We start from the raw sequence: 25,491 nt of genomic DNA, 5'->3' as shown, positions 1-25,491 counted from the left end.
AGCAGGCATTTCTGGATGACACACATGGCACCCAAACTTCCATTGTGGGGCGAGCTCTTTATCTCCCTGCAGACGGCTGTGGCGGACAACCTCCATGTCCACGGAGCCCACCATCTTTTTTTTTTTTTTTTTTTTGTGGGTCTTTCCACATTTATCTATGAAGATTTTATTTACTTATTTGTCAGAGACAGAGCACGTGCACGCGAGAGAGCACAACCAGCGCAGCGGCAGTTGGGGGGAGAAGCAGACTCCCCTGTGAGCAGGGAGTCCAATGCGGGGCTCAATCCCAGGACCCCAGGATCATGACCGAAGGCAGACACTTAACAACTGAACCACCCAGCGCCCCAATAAACTTTATTTTTTAAAATGCTATTGGTTAAACTCTGAATGGTTTTCTAATTCAAAAACACAAACACGTTTAGCAAAGCTGTAACCAGAGGTCTGGCCACTCTGAGCACCTCCACACACTATCACCACCACAGCCTCCCACCAAAGTCTGCACAGTTCACAGGAATGAAAAACGCACGCATTTCAATGCCTAACTCGTAAGTGGACTTCTCTTCCCATCCGACTTGATACTGTGAGATCTGACTTTATCTCCTAGTAACCCTGAGTGTTCCTGGAGTCAGAAAACAAAGGGTACGGAAAAAGCAGGGTTTAGGCAGGAATGCGGAGAGTATACTGAAAAGCCTTGTCGGTAAGAAACAGACCGCACTGGCAGCAAGGAGGGCCGGGTCACAGAGAAAAAAAGAACAGTGACTATAATGCCATGGAAATTTCATGCATTTAGTATAAAAGCAAACGAATCTAATTTTAAAATTCAGCAGTACTGGAAAAGTCAGCAGCCTACAGCTCAGTCCTAACACAGATGTTCATAATCATGAATTACTGACACAAAATTTAATGTGGGGGCGCCTGGATGGCTCGGTCGGTTAGCGTCTGACTCGATCTCAGCTCAGGTCTTGATATCAAGGTCATGAGTTCAAGCCCTGTGCTGGGCTCCACACTGGGCATGGAGCTTACTTTAAAAAGGGTTGGCGGGGGGCGCCTGGGTGGCTCAGTTGGTTGAGCGTCTGCCTTCAGCTCCGTCATGATTTCAGGGTCCTGGGATCAAGTCCTGCATCAGGCTCCCTGCTCAGCGGAGAGCCTGTTTCTCTCTCTCTCTGCCTGCGGCTATGCTTAATTGTGCGCTCTCTCTCTCTGTCAAATAAATAAATAAAATCTTTTTTAAAAAAAAGACTTAATGATGCCCAGTGCACTTTGTTGAAGGAAGCACATTAAAGTGCAATTTATTTTGGAAAAGCTGCTAAGAAAAGTAGCTAGACTCCAAGCACCCAGAACGTGGCCTCTAAGTACTGTTTCCCACTAAAAGGAAGCAGAGCTCCTTGGAAATAGTGACTGGTTCCAGGCCTGGACAGGAAGGGAACAAGACGAAGCTAAAACATCGTGGCATCTGCTGGGGCTGTACCAAAGGACTGAGGAGTCCTAGAGAAGACAGTGGCCCAAAGAGATCATCTGCACATCAAAGCACCCCTCCCCTTCAAGATATACTCACTTCCTAATTATCAGAACCTGTAAGTATTACCTTCTGCGGCAGAAGACATGATTCAGGACCTGGAGGAGGCCACCTGGATTACCCAGTAGGCCCTACATGCAATCCATACGTACCTTTTTTTTTTTAAGATTTTATTTATTTGACAGAGAGACAGAGAGCACAAGCAGGGGGAGCGGCAGAGGAAGAGGGAGAGGGAGGCTCCCTGCCGAGCAGAGAGCCCGATGAGGGGCTCGATCCCAGAACCCTGGATCATGACCTGAGCCGAAGGCAGACACTTAACGGACAGAGCAGCCCACGCGCCCCCTTTTGTGCATTTTTAGAAAGAGGACCTGTGCTGCAGACACACAGAGGACTCGGCACTGTGACACCGAAGGCAGAGCTTGGAGTGGGGTGGCCAGGGAAGGCCAGCAGCGCCGGACGCAGCAAGGGGCTGGAAGTGCCACCCGCCCCAGCCTCTGGAAGGAGCACAGCCCTGCCAACGCCTGACACTTCAGCCCAGGGGTACGGATTTTGGACTGCCCGCTTACCCTGCTGTGAGATCATAAACTTCTGTTGTTTATAAAGCCATTCGGTTTGTGGTAATTTGTTGGAGCAGCCAAAGTAAATCAACACAATCAATAAAAATAACAATGAGTCAAAACACGAATATACATGTAAATCCACATATTCTCAATATATAAAGAAAAAAAACCTGATTGTTCACCTCATCTAGGCAACCAAGTTATCACTGTGAAAGCCTACCAGGAAAAGAATCACTCTTTCCTTCTCCGTTTCCTACACAAACTATCCCTTAAGGTAGCAAAATCTACACGGAGCGTTCCTTGTCCAGAAGTGTTCCGGCTGTGACTACCATCTGACAAACCCTGATGAATGGAGACACGCAGGAAATGGTCATCAGTGGTCCTCACGTCTCCAAAAGAGCCAACCAGACAGCATGTGCTCCTGATGGACATACCCGCTGCCACTCTGACATGGTCTTTAAAAAGCAAAATAAAACCACCACACACACACAAAAAAGCCAAATTCCACAAAACACAAAAAAAAGTAGATCTGAATATGACTTCAGGTCTAACTCCCAACTTAGAGGAAATGCAGAAGACAAGACTATGGAGAACACCAAAATACAGATGCAATTAGGAAAAGACAGGGGCAAATGTGCCACAGGACGGCCATCTTCGACAAATTATGAGGCGGGGGGAAGGGACAACACAGACCAACCAACTCTAATGGCCCCTATTCTGGGTCCTGTTTAGAACAAACCCAATTTTTCAAATTGAGACAACTGAGGAAATGTCCACCCAGACTGGATATTTCAAGATAAAGATGTGATCCGTAGTACTGTGGCTATGTTTACATAGATACTGAAATGTTTTCGAATGAAATCATAGGTGTCTGAGATTGGCTATTTAAAAGTCCAGGACAGGAAGTAGGGAGAGGGTTACCACTGAAACAAGATCGGCTACACAACGATAGTCACAGCACACGGAGGGTGCTGGGTCTACCTACGAAATTTTTTTTTTTTAAGATTTTATTTATTTGACACGGAGAGAGAGATCACAAGTAGGCAGAGAGGCAGGCAGACAGAGAGGAGGAAGCAGGCTCCCCACTGGGCAGAGAGCCCATGCAGGGTTCAATCCCAGAACCCTGAGATCATGACCTGGGCCGAAGGCAGAGGTTTAACCCACTGAGCCACCCAGGCGCCCCTACCTACGGATCTTTTTAAGTGCTTAAAATGTTCCACAGAAAGGACTCTAATATTTTTTTAAGTCTCACCTCTTCTGTGTTGAAAGGCTTACCTCTAAATTAGCTGAAAAATAATATGCCCACAAAATACCATTTCAGGGCGCCTGGATGGCTCAGTCGGTTAAACATTCGACTCTTGATTTCTGCCGAGGTCACGATCTCAGGGTCATGATTAAGCCCTGCATTGGGCCACGTGCTCGGTGAGGAACCTGCTTAACATTCTCCCTCTCCCTTTGCCTCTCCCAGCCCACATGCTCCTTCTCCCGCACTCTCTTAAAAATAATAATAATAATTAAAAATATTCATTCTCCCACCCTTCCAGATAATGGGGCATTATACGTATTCACGTTTATAATTCACAACAGAGAACTATTTAATAAAAAATTTGTGTCTATTACCAATTCCTTTAATATAAAAAGGTCACTGATTTAGAATACTTTTTTTTTAAATCTGAGAGAGACAGAGAGAGAGAGCGAGCACACATGTGCACGCACAAGCAGGGAGTAGAACAGAGGGAGAAGGAAAAGCAGGCTTCCCACTGAGCAGGGAGCGTGACGCAGAGCTCGATCCCAGGACACCATGACCTGAGCCAAAGGCAGACGTTTAACCAACGGCGCCACCAAGGTGCCCTGGTTGAGAATATTCTTAAGATTTATCACTTAGAGGGGAAAAGTCAAACCTCTCTTAGAATCATGTTTTATTATACTGTAAACTCAAATTCCCTACGTACGCAGTGTCCTTCAGTGTAACACCGAAATCTAAACTACAGATGTCACTTCCCATCTCTTATGTTGTAAAAAGACTACCTACAGCTACAAAATTGACATTAGGAGTTATTTATCACAAAAAAAAGTTCTTCGGGATGCCTGGGTGGCTCAGTCGGTTGGGCATCTGCCTTTGGCTTGGGTCATGATCCGAGTCCTGGGACAGAGCCCCGCCCTGGGCGCCCTGCTGCATGGGGAGTCTCTCTGCCTGCTGCTCCCCTACTTGTGCGCTGTCTCTCTCTGACAAATAAAGTTTTAAAGAAAAAGTTCATAAATACATAATAAAGCCACAAGGGTTTATAGTTTATTTATAAGGGAAGTTGAATGCATTATTTATGAGCTTTTCAGAAACAACAAGGTCTATGTAAGAGGGAACAAAAGTCTGATAAACAGCTATTCCACCTACAAGTGGATAAAGAAAATCAATTACATGTTCCTAGACGGGGACAAGAGGAACCAACAGGTAAAACTATTCAGGGGAGCGCACTGATGTTAATATTCGTACAGGGGTTGGGGGGTATAAACATTGATGTGCCAAGGCCTAGACGGATCTCCCCGTGACTACAGGGGATTAACAGGGGAGATCACTATCGAAGACTCACCATCACAGAAGTGGGAACCACAAACAGGTGTACCACCGCCTCCTAGAGGTGCTCTCTCAGTCACATTGTTTATTTACGTGCTAAAGTTCATTACTTATTTTCCTTTACACTAAGAGCATCATACTGTTAATTTTTTTTTTAATCGTGTGTATAGTTTTACATCAGAATGATAAGGAGGCATCCTAAAGCATTTTGTTAGAAACCAGTGGTTCTCGGGGCACCTGGGTGGTTCAGTGGATTAAGCCTCTGTCTTTGGCTCAGGTCGTGATTTCAGGGTCCTGGGATCGAGCCCCACATCGGGCTCTTTGCTCAGTAGGAAGTCTGTTCTCCCTCTGCCTCTGCCATTCCCCCTGCTTGTGCTCTCTGTCAAATAAATAAAATATTTTTTAAATAATAAAATAAAATATCATGGGTGTTTTTCAGAGTTCAAAAAACTTTTTTTTTTTTTTAAATGCAGGAAGACAGTGCCTAAGGATGTTAATTTGATTTCTTGTTCCAAATTCAACCAGATCACTCAGTAATAGTCACACAAAAAGGCCTTCATTTTCACATCACCAAACAAGAAAAACTCTGGTGACGGAAGTAAGTCTTCATCCCCAAGTGTCTTCTGTACAACTTTGAAAGCGTAAACAGGATCCACAGGTATGCAATGTCTCCACGGACACCACAGTCCAATGAGGTGCCCCCCGCCCCCTGACTTGTTCTCCTTCGATCACTCCGCAACTAATTCAAATTTATGGCAACAATGTTTCACACACACAAACAGCCCTAGACCTGCTATAGAATAATGTCTTTGTAGGAAAAGCTCTTAAAGGTAAATAAAAAGACAAACATTATTTAATGGTTAAAGATGGATCATTTGCAAAAGAATTCCAAAAACCAACGGAGATCAAAGAAATGCAAATCTGAACAAGATTCTGCTCACCAAAACTAGCCAACATTTGCATGGATTTTTTTTTTCTCGTTTATTTGTTTATTTACAGCATAACAGTGTTCATTGTTTTGGCATCACACCCAGTGCTCCATGCAGTACGTGCCCTCCCTATTACCCACCACCTGGTTCCTCAACCTCCCACCCCCCCCCCACCCCTTCAAAACCCTCTGGTTGTTTTTCAGAGTCCATAGTCTCTCATGGTTCATCTCCCTTTCCAGCTTCCCTCAACTCCCTCTCCTCTCCATCTCCCCCATGTCCTCCATGTTATTTGTTATGCTCCACAAATAAGTGAGACCATATGATACTTGACTCTCTCTGCTTGACTTATTTCGCTCAGCATAATTTCTTCCAGTCCCGTCCATGTTGCTACAAAAGTTGGGTATTCGTCCTTTCTGATGGAGGCATAATACTCCATTGTGTATATGGACCACATCTTCCTTATCCATTCGTCCGCTGAAGGGCATCTTGGTTCTTTCCACAGTTTGACGACCGTAGCCATTGCTGCAATAAACATTGGGGTACAGATGGCCCTTCTTTTCCCTACATCTCTTTCTTTGCGGTAAATACCCAGCAGTGCAATTGCAGGGTCATAGGGAAGCTCTATTCTGAATTTCTTCAGGAGTCTCCACACTGTTCTCCAAAGTGGCTGCACTAACTTGCATTCCCACCAACAGTGGAAGAGGGTTCCCCTTTCCCCACATCCTCTCCAACACACGTTGTTTCCTGTCTTGCTAATTTTGGCCATTCTAACTGGTGTCAGGTGGTATCTCAATGCTGTTTTAATTTGAATCTCCCTGATGGCTAGTGATGATGAACATTTTTTTTTTTTTAAATACACTCCACAGGGCGCCTGGGTGGCTCAGTGGGTTAAGCCGCTGCCTTCGGCTCAGGTCATGATCTCAGGGTCCTAGGATCGAGTCCCGCATCGGGCTCTCTGCTTGGCAGGGAGCCTGCTTCCCTCTCTCTCTCTCTCTCTCTCTCTGCCTGCCTCTCTATCTACTTGTGATCTCTCTCTATCAAATAAATAAATAAAATCTTTAAAAAAAAAAAAAAATACACTCCACAGCCAGCAGGGAACCAGCCCAGGGCTTGAACTCACAGCCCTAAGATAAAGACCAGAGCTGACAGCAGGAGTCAGACACTGAACCGATTGAGCCACCAGGTGTCCCTGTGGATTTCTCTCCTGAAAAGACAACGGCTACTTCGTGGTGACGCGCCTGCACACTGCTGGTTGGAGCACAGAGCACTACAATCCCAAAGGCCGGTGCATTAATTCATGTTTTTATTATCCACACGATACGATGCATTGACATCACAGAGCCCAGCTGGCCAGGAAGGGACTGCGCCCCCAGGGTTAGCTAATTCCTAGATAATAAACAACTCACCTGCAAACACGCCCACCACATGCAAGCCCACTACATGGAGGTCTACAACCGCCTCACTCATCTGCTCTGACACACCAAGCCAGTATTTCCCGTCACCCCCTAGCCAGGTATCAGAACACCAGAGACCCGTGGACATCACTCAAACTAGACAATCCCAAGCTTGTTCCATCTTGCCTCTTCTGGCTCACCTACTCCTTCCCATGGAAACCGCAATAAAGTTCTAGGCCACGCTTTCCCCGGGCCCCTTCTGCCTCCTGACCAACCCGGTATTCTCCAATGGAACTCTATGTGGCATGGCATGTCCCCCCCATCTTGGACACTCTAAGTAATAAAATCTGCTTTCAAAGGCAGTTGCCTCTATATCTGTCACCTAACCTGGGGTGCCTGGGGGGCTCAGTGGGTTAAGCCTCTGCCTTTGGCTGGGGTCATGATCTCAGGGTCCTGGGATTGAGCCCCGCATCGGGCTCTCTGCTCAGCGGGGAGCCTGCTTCCTCCTCTCTCTCTGCCTGTCTCTCTACCTACTTGTGATCTCTGTCAAATAAATAAATAAACTTTTTAAAAAAAAATACGTTTGTATCTGTCACCTTACCAAACCTGATTAAAACAAATCCAGGGTGTAGTTCAAGACAGGCGACTATGTGGCAGTCAAGAGCAAAAGGCTTACACGTCTGTATACTTTTTAACCAGGCAATTTCACAGCTAAGGATTTATCCTAAAGAAGTAATCACAGGGGGCACCTGGGTGGCTCAGTGGGTTAAGCCTCTGCCTTCAGCTCAGGTCATGATCTCAGGGTCCTGGGATTGAGCCCCGCATCGGGCTCTCTGCTCAGCGGGGAGCCTGCTTCCTCCTCTCTCTCCGTCTGCCTCTCTGCCTACCTGTGATCTCTCTCTCTGTCAAATAAATAAATAAAATCTTTAAAAAAAAAAAAAAAGAAGTAATCACAGATATGTGTACATTTAATTTCAAGAACATTGACTGTACCACCAATTAAAATTCCAAAACATCAAAAATAAGCCAATGTCTAACAATAGAAAAATGACCAAAAAAATCATGAAGGAGCTTTACAAATTTCAAGATGAACTTTTAAAGAGAACATAACAAATCCTATCAAATCTACAGGGAATAAATATTTCCTACATTACTTACACTTTCCTCAGTATAGTAAAGGATAGAATGTTTCCCAGTTTGTTTTAGCAAGCTAGCATAATCAAGATACCGAAACGCAAGGTAGTTCCAAGATGGAAATACAGGCCAGCCACATCTATGAACTGAACTGCGAAACAATTCAATCAAATCTAACTACACACTAAAGAGAGGCCCATACAACCAACTTGAGCTCACCCCAAGTGTGCAAAAATCTGTCCAACAGTAAGAAATACTTAATTTTGTTAAAGAGACCAAAAAGCACGGAAACAGTCCCAGTGAATACAACAAAGAGGAAACAGTAAAGCAGTTAAAGAGGAAACAGCTGTGGGAAACAGAGCGCCCAATGTAAGGATGATCCCTGTGCCGACAGGACGGAATGCTACACACAGAACAGAGAAAATACTGAAAGACGTAAAGGAATAAATATTCCCACAAGGTCATCAGAACTGCATCTGCAAGAAAAGTGATTAAGATGTGAGCAGACAGGCTCCTGTGGGAGGAAAGTGGAGAAGAGGCGAACGCAGGCCCCGGGCCGTCCCCAAGCACTGGAGCCAGCCCCGGACTGCTTACTTCCGACCTGGCGACACACACAGACAGCGAACCCTCTACCTGCAGAAGCCTCCAGGGACTGGATTTCCACCTGCTCCGAGCACACGAGCACACGCCAGAACAGAAACACACCAGATGCAGCAAAATCTAAATGTACACAACTTCTCCAACAACCAGCGGAGACTGACTGAGGGGCGTCTGCAGAGACTTCCAGAGAGCTAGATGTCGGGAGCACGGAGCCGTGCTAGCTGTTGTGGGGAAAAAAACTAAAACTTAGGGGCGCCTGGGTGGCTCAGTGGGTTAAGCCTCTGCCTTTGGCTCAGGTCATGATCCCGGGGTCCTGAGATCAAGCCCCGCATAGGGCTCCCTGCTCGGCGGGGAGCCTGCTTCTCCTCTCTCTCTGCCTGCCTCTCTGCCTACTTGTGATCTCTCTGTCAAATAAATAAATAAAAATCTTTGAAAAACAAACAAACAACAACAAAAAAACCCTAAAACTTAAAAATTCACAAGCGAATCAAACATGTTATGGAATCCATACCATGTAATACTATGCGCTCATGAAAAATAACACTATCTAACAGCACGTCGTGAACACCCCTTCACCTAAGTGGGAAGGGCATCTTCTAACAGTAAAATTTTTTATCAAATTTTAAAGAGTTTTTTCATATATTTTAATACACCTATGAAAATTCTACAAAGATAATACATCAATATGTTAACGAAAATTATCTTCAGGCGATCACCGTTTTATTCTTAATGCTTTTCTGCATTTTCTGAATTATTTGCAATAAGCAGTATCAATTTTATCTAAAAGAAAGAAAATTAAGGATTTAAATACAAGATGTGAAAGACCCAATTTGACAAACAGCTCCTACAGAAAGAACTTAAGAATTCAAATTATACTGGCGGGGGGGGACATAAAAACACGGCAACTATGTAGGCAGTAGACACCACCGTACAGGTGACTGTCTGGTAGAGACAGAGCGGGTCTCTGAAAGCGCCAAAGCGTCATCTAACTGGTTCACATGCAATCCTAGACTGCTCTGGGTCACAGAACACCAGTTAAACGAGACAAAAGTCTGCCTATGCTGCCGGCAAGAAAGTTTTCAGTCTATACTTAATGCTAGCAAGGGTGAGATGACACTAATGGTAGAAATATAAACTAGAACCGGATTTCTGGAAAGCAGTTTGACAACACACACAACAAAACCTCACACTTCTTGATCCAGGACTCTCCAGGAAACACTCGGAGCTTAACGTCGAGGATACCTCCTGGAGAATTCCTATTAACAGCAAGATCTCACAGATAATCAAACAGGCGAGAGCAACAGGAAAATAATTACGTTATGACACATTCATATGGTAAACTGGACTTTTAAAACCAGTGTGTTTTTGAGAAATAACTTACAAGGAAATTCCACTTTATAAAATAAAAATAGAATAAAAAACCACATGTGTGATACGACCAACAGTTTAAACATTTCTTTATATAAGGAATCTTCTAAGATTCTATTTATTTACTTCAGCGAGAGACAGAGAGAGAGCACGCGCGCGAGCATGCAAGCACGCAAGCAGGGACGGGCGGCGGGACAGGGAGGAGAGAATCCCAGGCAGACTTCCTGCTCAGCACAGAACCTTTCATGGGGCTCGATCCCAGGACCCTGAGGTCATGACCCGAACCAAAATCAAGAGTTGACGTCCAACACACCAAGCCACCCCTGTCGCTCAACAGCTCAAACACTGTTTATTTGTAGACATAAAACATGACCAGAAGTAGACCAGCCGACGAAATCCTTGGAAGGATGGAATTATGGGTGAGTCCAGCTTTCTTTACAAGTTCCTTGTGCTTTATGATCAAAAAAGAAATGGGATTTTAATTTTGACCCTTTTTTAATGACCTAAGCGTTCCAACTCAGAGATAGCGGGTGAACGAAAGTGTCACGGGAACCTGAGTCCTGGGAAGTTACTGAGTTTTATTTCCTTAACTGTGAGATACAGATAATGCTACCCCCTAAGAATCTGGAGAAATAAATAATACAGTTAATGTATTCAAAGTGTCATAAGGCACTGTAACTGTAAAGGTTTTCTGCTAGAGATACATGTTCTCCTTAGTTTATGAACTCAGCCAATGAGGCTTTCTCCAAAGGCCTTTTTTGGGGGTGGGGGGCAGGAGATGGGAGGATGGTGAGCAGACTTAATGTGCTCATTCTAAATTTTATCTGAATTAATAAATACTGAAGAATGGCTGGGGGAAAACTCGAGAAAATGAACAACGAAGGTTCCTGGCTCTCAGAACATGAAAACACTAGGAATTATCAGTAAACAACTGTTATCATACGGTATGACAGCAGCACAGATAAATTAATACAACAAAATACAATCCGGAAATGGACTCAAGTGCCCCTGGATAGAGAGCATATAATACATCGCAGCATTTCCAAATCAACGGAGGGAAACGGACCCATCACCACGTGGTACAAGAACTCCTGGCTCACCATTTGAAAATAAGTTGTAAGAGCTGGATTCCGGTCTCAGTCCTAACATCATAATAAATCCCAGTGTGGTCAAATATTTACAAGGAAATACTAGACGATAACACAAGGAGGTAGAAGTAAATCTAGAAGCCACAAAAGAAAAAAGTATTAAATCATAAAAAATTAAAATATGTCCATATGCCAAAACATCTCAAAATTAAAATACAAACTGGGGGAGATTCCTGCTACACCTGCTCCACACAGGACAAAGAAGTCAACTTTCCCACATGCAAAGAACTTAATTTGTTAAATTGAGGCGCTGCAAGTATTCTTCTGCCCTGATGGGGAGCCTGTAAACTGTCAACCCTTTCTGAAAGAGAATCTGGCACTTGCGATTAATTTTTTAAACCTGCACGTTCTTTGACTCGGTAATTCCAGTTGGAAGACTTTACACCACAAAAAACATTCACAGGAGTGTGCAAAGACAGCTACAAGGATACTCACTGTAGCCTCACTATAATGGCATAAATATTCATCAGTGGGGACTTACTTTTACAAAGTATAGTGCATTTATATCTGCACAAAAACGATCTATTTCAAAACAGATGACATAATCTGTGTCAAAAACAAAGTTAAGAAAAGGAAGCTTGCGAACAGCATATGCAGCACGATCCCACTTCTACATCATCAGGATGCAAACTTTTTTAAAAACTAGAAAAAATATATACCAGGCCTTTCCTAGTGTTTACTTCTAAGTAATGAGCTTAGGAGCTTATACGGACTCTCCCTCTCCCTTTTAGAAATTTACAAACTGTTTTACCACAAGCATTTATTTTTGACACAAACATTTTTAATTAAGAAATTGAGGGGTGCCTGGGTGGCTCAGTGGGTTAAAGCCTCTGCCTTCGGCTCAGGTCATGATCCCAGGGTCCTGGGATCGAGCCCCACATCGGGCTTTCTGCTCAGCAGGGAGCCTGCCTCTCTGCCTATTTGTGATCTCTCTCTCCGTGTCAAATAAATAAAATCTTAAAAAAAAAAAAAAGAAAGGAATTGAAAAACACATAGCATGAAACAGCAGACAAATACTTCCATGGGACAGAACAGAGCACCCAGAAACAAAACCACACAGAGTCAACTGATGTGTGACAAAGGGAGGAGAGGCAGTTCAACGGAGAAAGGACGACAAACGATGGTGCTGGAACAGCTAGGCTGCACAGGAAAAAAGAAGAATCTAGATGCAGACCTTACACTCGCCACAAAAATTAACTCAAAATGAGTCACAGACCTAAATGCAAAATGCAAAACTGTAAAACTCCTAGAGCAAAACACAGCAGAAAATCTAGATGACCTTGCGTATGGCAATGACTTTTCAGATACTACATCAAAAGCACCATCCATGAATGAAATAATTGATACGCTGAACTTCATTAAAATTAAAAACTTCTGGGGGCAACTGGGTGGCTCAGTTGGTTAAGCACCTGCCTTCAGCTCAGGTCATGATCCAGGGTCCTGGGAATGAGTCCCACATCAGGCTCCGTGCTCAGCAGGAAGCCTGCCCCTCTCTTTCCCTCGGCCCCTCCCCATCACCCCTCTGTGTCTCTCAAAAAATTAAAATCTTAAATTAAAAAAAAAGAACTTTTGGCAAGAGACACAGTCAGCAGAACGAGAAGACAAGCCACGGGCTCAGAGAAAATACCTGCAAGAGACACATCTTATAAAGGACCGTTCTGCAAAACATACAGGAACTCAACGGCAAGAAAACGAATCATCCAATTCAAAGATGGGCCAAAATTCTGAATGGACGCTTCACAAAAGATATACAGACAGCACATAAGCATAAGAAAAGACGTCCCACATCATGTCACTAGGGACCTGCACGGGAAAACGAGAGAGCACCGCACACCTACCGGAATGGAGGCAATCCCAGACACAGCCGACACCAAATGCTGGTGGGGACGCGGAGGCACAGGAATCCCCGCTCCCTGCTGGCGGGAAGGCACAATGGTGCAACCACTCTGACACTCAAACGATCCAGCCATCACGCTCCCTGGCAGCACCCATCCATACAGAAATCCACACCGCGGCGGCCTTACTCACGATCACCAGGACTTGGAAGCAACCATGACGTCCTTGGGCAGGTGAAGGGAAAAACTGGTACATCCATCCGTACAATGGAGTATCAGTGCGGAGAAGCCACAGGAAAGACATGGAGGAACCTCAAACACATATGGCTAAGTGGAAAAAACAGCCAGTCTGCAGGATTCTACTGACCGGACATTCCGGAAAAGGCGTAACTGTGGAAACAGTGAAAAGACCAGCGGTTGCCAAGAACTGGGAGGGTGCAGGGAGGCGGAGATGAACAGGTGGGACGCGGGGCAGTGAAACTTCTGTCTGAGACTGTAACAGTCAAGGAACACACGTCATTGTACATCATCCGAACACCCAGAACGTCCAGCTCCAAGGGCAAACCCTAATGCAAACGACGGACTCTGGGCGATAACGAAACGCCGCATGCAGGCGTACCAACTGTAGCACGCGCACCACACGACACGGGAGGCCGATGGTGGGGGAGTCAGCCGGGGGAGGGTAGGAGGAAACTGTACTTTCTGTTCAATTTCGCTGCGAATCTGCAACTTCTCTGAAGGGGCACCTGGCTGGCTCAGTCAATAGAGCACGTGACTCTTGATCTCAGGTCGTAGGTTCAAGCCCCACATCGGGTGTAGAGTGTACTTGAAAATAAAATCTTAAAAAATAAAAAAAAAAAGTACTTAAAAAGATCAAGAAATAAAACTTCTCTAAAAACTCTCTAAAAATAGTCTATTTTTTTTTATTGTATCTGTATCCCCAGTGACCAGTATACAGTAAATGCTCAAAAAATTTTTTAAATTACACAGCATGGTAGAAGTCATATAGCTTCTCAATAAATCACAGATTTATGATGGGAGCGAGCTCTGTAAGTATCTGAGGGCCTTCTGTGTGGAAGAGAAAATGGCCTAATTCTGATTTGTTCAAAAGGCCAGAATCAAGGTGTCTAAACTGTAAGGAATATATCTGGGCCCCCCAAATTAAGAATTTTCTACTACAGTTACCACAGAAAATGGAGGTGTTCCAGGAAGACTAAAAGTTTTCATCTATTAGGAACAGACGCATAGCAAACTTTTGCAACAGAGCCGGATCTAAACTGTTGCCATCCCTTCTGACATGGTCTACAGAAGCTCACCAGGGCCACAACAAAATGGAAGAAAGTAGTTGCAGACAAACTCCGCTCTGGGGTAGATCAGGAAGTCGGGGACGTTAGATCTAGATGGGATGGGAGGCCGAAGAAGTCAGCTCTTTGTAGACATAAATAGCAGGAGCTTAGGAAAAGCAGATGTCAGTTGAGGATTAAGTGGTCAGTATCTATCTGTCTCGATTTTTAAGTCTGAACCAATGGGATGGTCCCCCACATCGTGCCTTGCTTCCTACACCCCATCAGACTTTCAGTAATAAGGACCCAATCATGTCCCATACATATTACTCTACCAGCCCTTCTCAACGAGGGTTCCGTGACAGAAGGAAGCACCAAGGCCCACGGTCCCCAAAGGGCACAATGAATTAACTTCTCTCCTTGCATCAAGAACGGTACTGGTGATATCGGCTTTGGGGTGACTGAGAAAACCACCTGTTCTGTGGTTAAGACGCGGAATCCAGGTGAGTAAGAAGAAGCTGACCGACTTGGCTCCAACAGAGGTCTCAGAACTGCACCCTCCGGGAGGGCAGGTAACCCTCTACCTTGTTCACGGGTGACAGACCGTATATGCAGCATATATGAGGAAAGATCGGAGGCTACATACACTTGTAGTCGGCTTCTCGTCTGCCTCAGAGACTTCTCTGCCTCTCTCTCCCTGCTGCCTGCTGCCTGCAGGATGAGAGCCGTCTCTGCTCATGACACCCCAGTTCCTGCCCCGCCTAACCTGCTCTCGGTTCCTCAGAGAGTGAGTCCTACCTATTTTCTCCTGGAAACCCTCGGGCTCCCGCCTTCTACCGGCAGTGCCACCAGTACCTACAACTAACCTCCATTTTCTAAAGATTTGTTTATTTATTTGAGACAGCACCCACGCGTGAGCAGGGGGACGGGCAGAGGGAGAAAGGCAAGCAGACACCCCGAGGCTGAGCGCAAAGCCCCAGCCAGGGCTCAACCCCAGGACCTTGAGATCAGGACCTGAGCTGAAATGAGAACAGACTCTTAATTGGATGAGCCACCCAGGCGCCCACCCCCTAATTTTTATTTTTAAAACACACAATGTTGGGGCACCTGGGTGGCTCAGTGGGTTAAGCCGCTGCCTTCGGCTCAGGTCATGATTTCGGGGTCCTGGGATCGAGTCCCGCGTCGGGCTCTCTGCTCAGCGGGGAGCCTGCTTCCCTCTCTCTCTCTCTCTCTCTCTCTGCCTGGCTCTCTGTCTACTTGTGATCTCTCTCTGTCAAATAAATAAATAAAAATAAAAAAATAAAAATAAAACACACAATGTTACAACTCTATGAGCCTTCTCCAGCGACTGACTGCCCCAACTATCCCAACTATCGACTATCGTGCATCACCACGATTAGTCTATCCTGCTGCCTCTATAGCATTTCCTTTGCTGAACCACTTCCCAGAGGTCCGGACAGCCATCAAGTGAGCAGTCACCTGACCACTCTGCAAGCATTCACTACTGCTGACCATCACCCTCCAACACTGACTCTGCATCACAGCGACCTGCCCCCTAACTCTCCTCCTTTATGATTCACTACTGGTTTCCTCCTGCGCACCCAACCCGTCCATTCCATCTGTGGTCCTCTGTACAGCCTGTCCTGTTGCTGTGGCCTCCCCAGCAGAGGGGCCATGCCACGACAGGCACACACAACAAGCACAGCTTGCCGGGAGGACTCCCAGGCATCTGACGACCAACGGTGCATCCGCACCCCGCCTTCTTCCCAAAGCTCCGGGCCACAAGTTCTGGCACCTCCTAGGTGTCCCCACACGGCCGTCTGCCGAGCACTCTACATCAACACTCTAAAACCAAAGCTGCCGCGTTCTCCTGTTCTCCCCACCCTCCCACTGGCCCCCCAGATCGGTGCTCGGCAGCTACGTTCGCAGAAGCCTCTTTCATTTCTCTCCCGCCTGCACCCCGGGCCAAGTGTTCAGCAAGCTGCTGCTGGCCCTCCACCGTATTTCTCCCATCGATCATTTCCCTTCTCCATTCCTGGAGACATAAGACAGAAGCCCATCATCTCTCTCGGGTCACAGTAACAGCCTAGCCAATCTCCCTAACCACCCGCGATCTACCCTCTCTGTGTGACCAACCCGCCTTCTGGGTAATTTCCAGAGCGGCCTCCTACAGCCCAGGTGGGGACATGCTATGACTCTATCAAAACACACAGGCCCGGCCACACCACCTAGGAAAACCCCAACTCCTTCGCTAGAAGCAAAGCTTTCCACGGTTCAGGCTCAACCCCCTTTCTCAAGGCCGTGGCTTATCAAGAGCCAGGCTCCCACACCACCAGATTATGCGCTCACCTCACCTCACCCTGCACTTGCTGCAACTGTGCCCTGCAGGCTGCTCCTCTCCTCCACCATCGTTCTCCAAGACGCCGTTCCCATCAGTCAGAAATCCTACACCACTCTGGAGGCTCTACTCAAATGCCACTTTCTCCAATATAACCTGGGGTGCATGAGGGTTGAATGGAGGGAAGGACTTATGTTAACTGAACTTTCTGAAAGATCTAAGACCCTCCCTCCTTGTCGGGGAAGTGCTGTAAATGAAGAAAAGCTAGCATGTTATCTTAACAGCACACCGTCCTCTGCTTTCCTTCAACAAGCTGCTACAGCTCACAGGACCCACAAACATGGTGCCGCAGCCAGACGACATGCCCTTCCTCATGGAGTCGCTCTGTGTTCACCACTTGACTTTAACGTTCCATAACAAAAGGAGCACTTCTGTTTTGTTGTAATATCCACAACACAACACCCACGATGCATTAGGCATATGCAGTAAATATTTATTTAAAGAATGAAAGTATTAAAGAAAAAGGAATGATAATGAGTAAGTTTTGTGTGTTTTGACTATAATCAAGTTACATCAATTCTATGGTTCTGTTCAGGCAACATCGTAAAGAGGTCTCCAGGCAAAGTTCATTCTACACAAATAGAAGCAGTAACCAGAAGAGAAATGACAGCCACACTCTGCTCCTCAATTCTACTCTTGTCCCTGCCACAATGCAAGTCACTTCCATGTCTTTAGTCCGTAGTTCCCTGATCTGTAAAATCAGGGAAGACAACTAGCCTTTGGGACTCCTTTCAGTAACACATCTCTGTACATACTACTCTCTACAGGTAACACACACCTAGAGACCATCAGGTGCCACCAGAAGTCATTAACAACGGACATCCGTCTCGGAGACCGTCAAAAGAATGTTAAGTATTGCAACTGTACCAAAAAGAATAAAATACCTAGGAATAAGGAAGACCTTTATAAACTATAAAACTGTAAGACACTGATGAAAGAAACTGAAGACGACAAAAATGGAAAGACATTCCACACTCTTGGAATACAAGATTTAATACTGTTAAAATGGCCATCCTGCCTGATACAACCTACAGACTCAACGCTATCCCTACAGAGTGCCAACAGCATCTCTCACAGAACTAGAATACAACTAAAACCTGCATGGAACTGTAAAAGACCCCAAACAGCCAAAGTAATCTTGAGAAAGAAGAACAAAGCTGGAGATCTCACAATTCCAAGTTTCAGGCTATAATAGAGAGCTGTGGTAATCAAAACAGTAGGGTACTGGCGTGAAAACAGACACACAGATCAATGGAACAGAATCCGGAGCCCAGAAACAGACCCACACTTTATAATCAATCAATCTATCATAAAAGAGGCAAGAATATACAATGGGGAAAAGTCGGTCTCTTCAATAAATGGGTGCTGGGAAAACCAGACAGGTTCATGCAAAAAATGAAACCAGACCACTTTCCTGCACCACACACAAAAATAAACTCAGACCAGATTAAAGACCTAAAAGTGAGGCCTGAAACAATGAAACTCCTGGGAGAACACACACAGCCATTTCTCTGACATCAGCCATAGCTACATTCTTCTAGATATGTCTCCTCAGGCAACGGAAGCAAAAGCAAAAACTACTGGGATCACATCAAAATAAAAAGGCTTTAGAGCAAAGGAAACATCAACAAAACTAAAAGGCCACCCAGTGAATGGGAGGAGACTTGCAAAAGATATATTCAATAAGACTACTACCTAAAATAAAATACATAAAGAACTTCTACAACTCAACACCAAAAGAACCAGTAATTCAATGAAAAAACAGGCAGAAGATCTGAATAGTCGTTTCTCCAAAGGAGACGTCCACGTGGCCAAGAGACACATGGGAAGATGCCCAACACCGTTCATCATTGTTCATCATCGGGAAACGCAAATCAAAACCGCAATGAGATCCCACCTCACACCTGTCAGAAAGGCTAGAGTCAAAAAGGAAACAAATGCTGACAAGGATGTGAGGAAAAGGAGCCCTTGTGCACTGTAGGGTAGGAACGCACACGGGTGCAGACACCATGGAAAACAGTATGGAGGCTCCTCAAAAAACTAAAAATGGAGCCACCCTATGATCCAGTAGTTCCGCTACGGGAACTTAAAGTAAGCGAACACACACACGGACCGAAAGATCACCCACCGCCACGTACCCTGCAGCGTCATCTTACAACAGCCAGATACGGAAGCCACCCAGGCGCCCACCGACGGAAGAATGGGTAAGGATGTGGTGTACACACCACGGAATGTTACTCAGCCGCGAAAGAGAGTGGGATCTTTGCCATTTGTGACGATCTGCACAGACCTAGCGAGTATTACGCTAAGTAAAATAAGTCAGAGAAAGACAAATGCTGTATGATTTCACTTATATGTAAAACCTTAAAAAAGAAATGAATAAACAAACAAAAAGCAGAAACACACCCATAAACGAGAACAGATGGTTCCCGAGGAGGGGGAAGGCAGAATGCGTGGAGGGAAGAAGGTCCAGGCTTCCAGGGACGGAACCGGCACGTCACTGGGATGAAGGTCCCGTGTGGAGAACACAGTCAATGACACTGCGGTAGTGCCGTGTGGTGGCAGACGGAGCACCCTGCGGCGAGCAGAGCATAAGGCACAGACTTACCGAATCCCTGCGCTGCGCACCTGAAACAAACACTGTCCTAACTACACGTCAAGAAAAAGAAAGTGTTCAGAGACCCCTTCTGCGTGCCTGAAAGGCGATGCAAGTTTAAGCTGACACACCGGGGGACCGGGGGGAAGGTGTTAAGGAAATTCAAACCGCCGGAGAAGAGAAATACAAAGAATATCCGGGAAGGACATATCATCAAATTTCTTCAGGCTCACACAGAAGAGATGCCTTCAATCTGCTCTGCGTGGTCCCAGAGAAGAGAACTAAACCCCAGGTAGAGGTTTCGGCGGGTAAGCTCCCGCTCGAGCAAAGGGCACACAGAACGCCGGAGCCCATCGAAAGAGGAGGTGGTGGGTTCTCGCACTCTCCAGAGGCATTCCAACAGGAATCAGGCTACCACTCAGAAGAGATTCCGCTCACCTATCGAGAAAAATGAACAAAGACACCTTCCTTCCTAGGGCTTCCTCTTCTCTGACTGGTAGTGGCAGCTTCCTCTGGGATCCAACAGAGGAAACGATTCCGGACTTCGAGGCACCCCTCAGTTCCCATCAGCGCGCCCCAGGCCCAGGCCCTCACTAGTGCAAGATTCTCGAAAGGAGGGCAGTATCTCTGTCATCTCCATCTCCCGCCCCCCACACCACCTGCCACAACTGTGTCATACAAAACGTCTGCTACGCACTCCTCTCAAGACTAAACTCGATTTAAGGATTATACAAGAAAAGCACCTCAGATTTCACAGCATAAAGAGCTCCTGTATGCACTGGTCATGGGATTTCAGGAACCCGAGCCCTTAAGAGTCAAAAGCTGTTCTGTCCGCAGGGAGCCGGGTAACCCGTACAGATTACAGGCGCTCACACAATCCGGGCTACTATGGGTCAGGGTTACCGCAGGAGCAGTAAGGCTGCAGGGTGAGCTCACAGCCTCACCTTCTGGATCAGGCATCTCTGCGAGTTTTGTACTCAGGAGATTGCTCAAGTTCTGATAAACGAACCAAGTACATGAATTATTGAGTAACGGTGTTAAAACAACTGGCTATCCAATTTGAAGAAAAATAAAATCAGATCCCTATGTCCTGTCAAAAATGAATTCCAGATGCAGGTGGCTTCTCCCAGCAAGCCAGAAAGTGGCCTCCCGGAGGCCAGGAAGTCTGATCTCAGAACTGGGAGGGGCCTCTTGAAGACTGATTTCTTCCCTGGGCTCTCTGCCTCCGCCCTACAGACAACGGCTGCCCTGCATACTTGCTATTCCTGTGTTCTTTTTCTCTTAGGTTATCTCCTGGTTAGCTAAGGCTAAACATTACCTTTTTTTTTTTTAGATTTTATTTATTTACTTGAGAGAGAGAGCGTGCGCGCATGAGCAGGGAAGGGTAAAGGGAGAAGCAGACTCCCTGATGAGCAGGGAGCCCGATGTCAATGTAGGACTCGATCCCAGGGCCCCGCGATCATGACCTGAGCCGAAGGCAGATGCTTAACCCACTGAGCCACCCAGGCACCCGCTAGTGCTTCTTTATACTAACCATTGTTTAGTATAAACCTTATTAAAATTCAAAAATAAATAAACTCTAGATGGCTTAAAGCACTAAATATAAAAGACAAAACCATAAAAGTGTTGGAAATCAGGGTTTTGGTTTTTTTTAATAAACACAGGAGTTAAGAGAGGTCTTCCTAAGCAAGAGCCGTAACCACAAAGTTTTAAAAATGGTCAGATCTACAAAAAAATTCTGCACAACAGAGGGAAAACCAAGTATGTATAATCACTATTTAAAAGCCATCATGTCACCTACTTGCTTAAAACCCTCCAGTAGCTTCTGCTTCAGCTCCGAGGCTGAAACCCACTCAGGCCAGCCCACACTGGCCTCTCTGCAGCACTCTCGCCACCCTGCTTCTCCCAAAACAGGGATCCCTGTTCACCCTTCAGATCTCAGCTCTAGCATCACTGCCTTAGAAAACCTTCCTGACTCCCTAAATGGGTCAAATCCCTAAATTATAGGCATTCATAGCACTGCGTACCTCTCACGGTTGCTCAAGCCAAAAACTTCTGGGTGATCTTCCCTCTTTCCCTCTCTTTCTCTCTCTCTCCCCCTCATTCCGTATCTAATCCAAATCCTGTTGGCCATACCTTCGAAATAATAACCTCCATCAATACATCCAGTCCAAGCCTTACCATCTTCTTCCTAGACTCATGCCTCCCTGTCCTCTGTTGCTAATCTAGCAGCCAGAGTGATTTTTTAAAACCTAAGTCCTATCCCATCACTCTTCTGCTCAAAACTCTCAATGGTTCCCATTGTGAAAGCCCATCAGTGCTCCTAAGACCCTACGAGACCTGCCCCCACGCCATGACCCCTCACCTCATATCCTACTGCTCTCCTCTACCCCCTCTCCCACTTCCCCACCAAGCCCCCATAACTTCATTCTGGCCATACTAACCTCCATGCCCTTCCCCAAACATGCCAGACACACCATTCCTAAAAGCATGTGCAAACACTGACCCCTGTCTGGAACACTTTTCCTCCAGACAGCCTCATAGCTGACCCTCTTTCCCTCCTTCAGTGTCGTCTTCTCAGTAAGGCTGACCAGCCCACCCCCCTTCCTTTTACCCTGCTCGCTTCTTCCTTTTCTCCACAGCGTTTGTCACCTGACAGTCTCTATCAGTTGCTTATGTTTGTAGTTTAGTATCTGTTTCTCCCGCACTGAGGCTGGGCTGTTTACCATCTGTGTTGCCACGGATGTATCCCAAGTACCTACAGTCCTGCGGGGCAAGTAGCTCCTCATCGGACTTCCTAGAACCTGGCACAGGGCTTGGCAAAGACTAGGTACACGAAATGTGTTCACTGAAGAACGGCATTTTTTCACTCCATCAGGAGATACGCATTTAAAGCAGCTGACGTTATCCAGGGCTGATAAAAGTGCAAAGGAAACCTGCCCTCTCATACGCTGCTGGCAGGTATGTAAATCGATACCTTTTTGAGAGGAAACTAGCAATCACTATTAAAATTTAAACCACTCAGAGCTCACATCCTTTAAGTCAGTACTCTTATAGAAACAAGAGTCCCTTAAATATAGGTACAAGGATATATATGGCAGCACTGCTTATAAAGTAATGAAAAACTTGTCCAATGGTGAAAACGAATTGTCTATCGACAGAAAAACAGGCAAACAAACCCTGTGTGGCACACGCAGTTGAGGGAATGGAGCAGATCTCTAACGCTGGCCTCCAGGGTCGTGGGCGATCTGGTTAACGGAGCAGAGGGCCCAGACGTTCCGCAGGCTGCATCGGAACGGTGGCTCCCCACCTCCTGGCTACGGAACTCTACAGACACTCTTATTGTTTGTGTCTCAGTTTCCTCATCAGTAGAACAGGAACAGTATTACAGCAGCACGGGCCTCACTGAGCCCAAGATCTCCTGAGACAAGGCATGCAGAGCTGACTGCACAGGACACAGCCACAGGACGACTCGCAACCGTGTCACTGCGGCCAGCGTGCGCTGAGTCAAACAGACAAGCTGCAGACCTATCTGCGGAGAGCACCTTCCCTTCACTAGAGCACTCGGCACATCTGTATAGCTACAGGTAAAAGTCAAGAAGGACGGGAAACTCACTAGTGGTGACCCCTGGGAGACGGGAGAAGACCTATTTCTTCTCTATACACACACATTTTTAATGGAGGGACTTTCCGAGGCAGTGCTACTACATGAAAAATGAAAGCAAATGCTTCTACGATATAGTTTAACTTGGATTTTAAAATGTTAAAATTTGAAAATCTTTATAAATAATGTTAGAATTCTCAAGACGAAATGGAATCATCCAATGAAATTCCTGGCTATTCAAGTTCCCTTGATTCTAAATGAGTACACTGAGATGCACCGGCAAAACAACACAAAACAAAACCACTTTTCAATAAACTTACAAAACAAGAAATTAAAAATAAGGGAATTATATTTCATTCTATCAATTTACACACCAATCAGTCCTTTTCTTAATCTGCCCTATCTCGCGGAAAACAAAGGTGTGTCCAAAAAGTTACACGACACCGACAGGAGACGAGCTGCGTCTAAAACGAGGACCGCAGGATTCAAGTAGAAAACTGGACTGTTCTCTCGAACTGCCGGTGCGGCTCAGAATCCCGCACGTAGTTTCAAGACTCAGCAGGGCAAGGACATCTGAGCGAGCCTCAAAGCTCAGGTGTTAAGAAGTGACCTACGCTGAGCTCGGGCGAGGAGAAAAATGACGTCCCCGCGACGGACTTCCAGAACGCGCTGACACAGGCGCTGTCCCTCCGCGCCAGCGGCTCCGGCTGCCCATCCACCCCCGCTGAGAGTAAACACCGCGGACCACGCAGTCGGAACCTCGCGGGCCGCCACAGGACTCGGAAAACCGGGAGCAAACCTGCACTAATAGCGAAAGGACACCAGATTCCCACCCGCTCTCAAGTGCTTAGTCATCTCGGCGGCTGGACAAGGAGGACCGCGCCGCATCCCGGGACAGCGGAGAGTCCTGCCGGGGCCGGGCTGCCCGGCCATCTGCGCGCGCGGACGCGTGTCTGCATCCGAGCATCCCTCCCAGGCCGACCGCAGCCCGAAGCCGCTACAGGCGCCCGCCGAGGCAGCAACCAGAGGGGCCTGTGGAAGCGCGGCGCGCTCCCCGGACAGCCGCTGCCAAGGCGAGGGGACACGACCTCGGCCTGGCCACGGCCCCGCGCGCTCTCCCCGCACAGCTCCGGGAGGGGGGCCCCACCGCTCCGCGGGCGGCCGGCGAGCCCTAACCGAGAACCGCCTCGGGCCCCCCAGAGGCGAAGTTCCCACGAAAGGCTGTAAGTTCAGACGACCTCGGGCCCGTCTCCGCTCTCCAGGACGCGCCTGCCGTGCGCTCGGCCTCCCCGGCCACCGCCCGAGGCCGCCGGGCGCCCAGGCCCGGGGCAGCCGCACCCCCGCGGGCTTCTCGCACCTGACACCCCGCCCAGGCGCAGGCTCTCGGGCTCGCTCCCAGCAGGGCTCCAGCGAACACCACCCGCAGCGACGCGCTGGGCCTCTCCAGTCCGGGCCCAGCCCGCGCCCCCCGGAGGCCACGAAGGCGTCTGGCAGCCCCGCCGGCGACTCGGGCCGGGCTCGCGCTCCCCGCAGAAGGCGGGCGTGCGAAGCCCCGCACGTCAGACGCCCTGTCCTTGCTGCCCCAGGCCCCGCGGCGACGGGGCGCGCGAGTCCACGCGGGCGGCCGTCCTCCCGGCACAGCAGCGGCAGGAGCCTCCCCTCGCGCGTGCCGAAGGTCAAGGAGGCGGCGTCTGCCCGGAGCTCGTCACCCGGCGGCGGGGGGGGGTCCGCGTCCTCCAGACCCCAGCCCCCGCCAGGCGCCGGCACTGCCCGGCAGGCCGCACGCCCCCGCCCCGGGCGCGCCGCCCCGCCCCCGCCGCCCGCCGGGTGCCCAGCGCGCACGGAGGACGCCGGCCGGGCCCTGAGGTCCGCAGCCTCCCGCCGCGCGGCCCACGTGCCGGGCCCTCCCCGCCGCCGCGCGCCCCGCGGCCTCCCCGCGCGCCCCCGCCGCGCCCCCCGGGCCCGCGCGCGCGCGCCCCCCGCCGCCCGAGCGCCCCCGCGCCGCACCGCCCCGCAGGCCGCGCCCGCCGCGCCGGCCATGGTGGGCGCCTCACCGTCGGGCTGAGGAGCCGGGCCCGGCTGCGCCATGGCCGGGCGGCGGCCTGGAGGAGCGCGGCGGGCGGGCGGCCGGCGTCCCGGGCTCCCGCGGGCTCAGCTGGCGGAGGAGGCGTCGACCGAGCCGCCGCCGCCGCCGCCCAGGGAGGAACCGCTAAGGCCGGAGCCGCCGGCGCCGCCACAGCCGCGGGCAGAGACGGACCCGAGCGCCGACCTCCGCCTCCTCATCCTGACAGCGGGAAATAAGCAGTGCGCAGGCGCGGGGGCCGGCGGCACGTGACCTGCCCGAGGGGAGGGGCGGGGCCTCGCACTGCCGGGCGGGGCGGGCGAGCGGGGCCTGGAGACCCGGGCTGGCCGGGTCTGGGGACGCGGGGACCCGGCGAAGGGGACGCCCGGCCGGCGGGTGGCCGCTCGCAGTGCTCCGCCCAGCACACAGCGAGGAGAAACCGGGAAAGCCAAGGCCGGGCGAGGAGACTGGGCGGTGGGTTGAAAGGTGCAG

The 25,491-nt window shown here is 48.4% G+C and overlaps 1 protein-coding gene across 2 annotated transcripts in view; it reads right to left on the bottom strand.

Annotated features, from left to right (window-relative positions):
- The window catches only part of RABEP1 (rabaptin, RAB GTPase binding effector protein 1), an 89,864-nt gene extending 64,630 nt beyond the window's left edge, over positions 1-25,234 (bottom strand). For both annotated transcript variants that reach the window (XM_045984408.1, XM_045984409.1), the window contains exon 1: positions 24,992-25,234. In XM_045984408.1, the coding sequence (XP_045840364.1) occupies positions 24,992-25,025 (34 nt within the window). In that variant the 5' untranslated portion in view covers positions 25,026-25,234. The remainder of the gene's footprint in view (positions 1-24,991) is intronic.
- Positions 25,235-25,491: the final 257 nt, after the last annotated feature.

The sequence above is a fragment of the Meles meles genome, chromosome 18, assembly GCF_922984935.1.
Source record: "Meles meles chromosome 18, mMelMel3.1 paternal haplotype, whole genome shotgun sequence".
NCBI classification, from domain to species: Eukaryota; Metazoa; Chordata; class Mammalia; order Carnivora; family Mustelidae; genus Meles; species Meles meles.
Note: the sequence above shows the minus strand (reverse complement) of the source record. Positions and strands in the feature narration are given on the sequence as shown.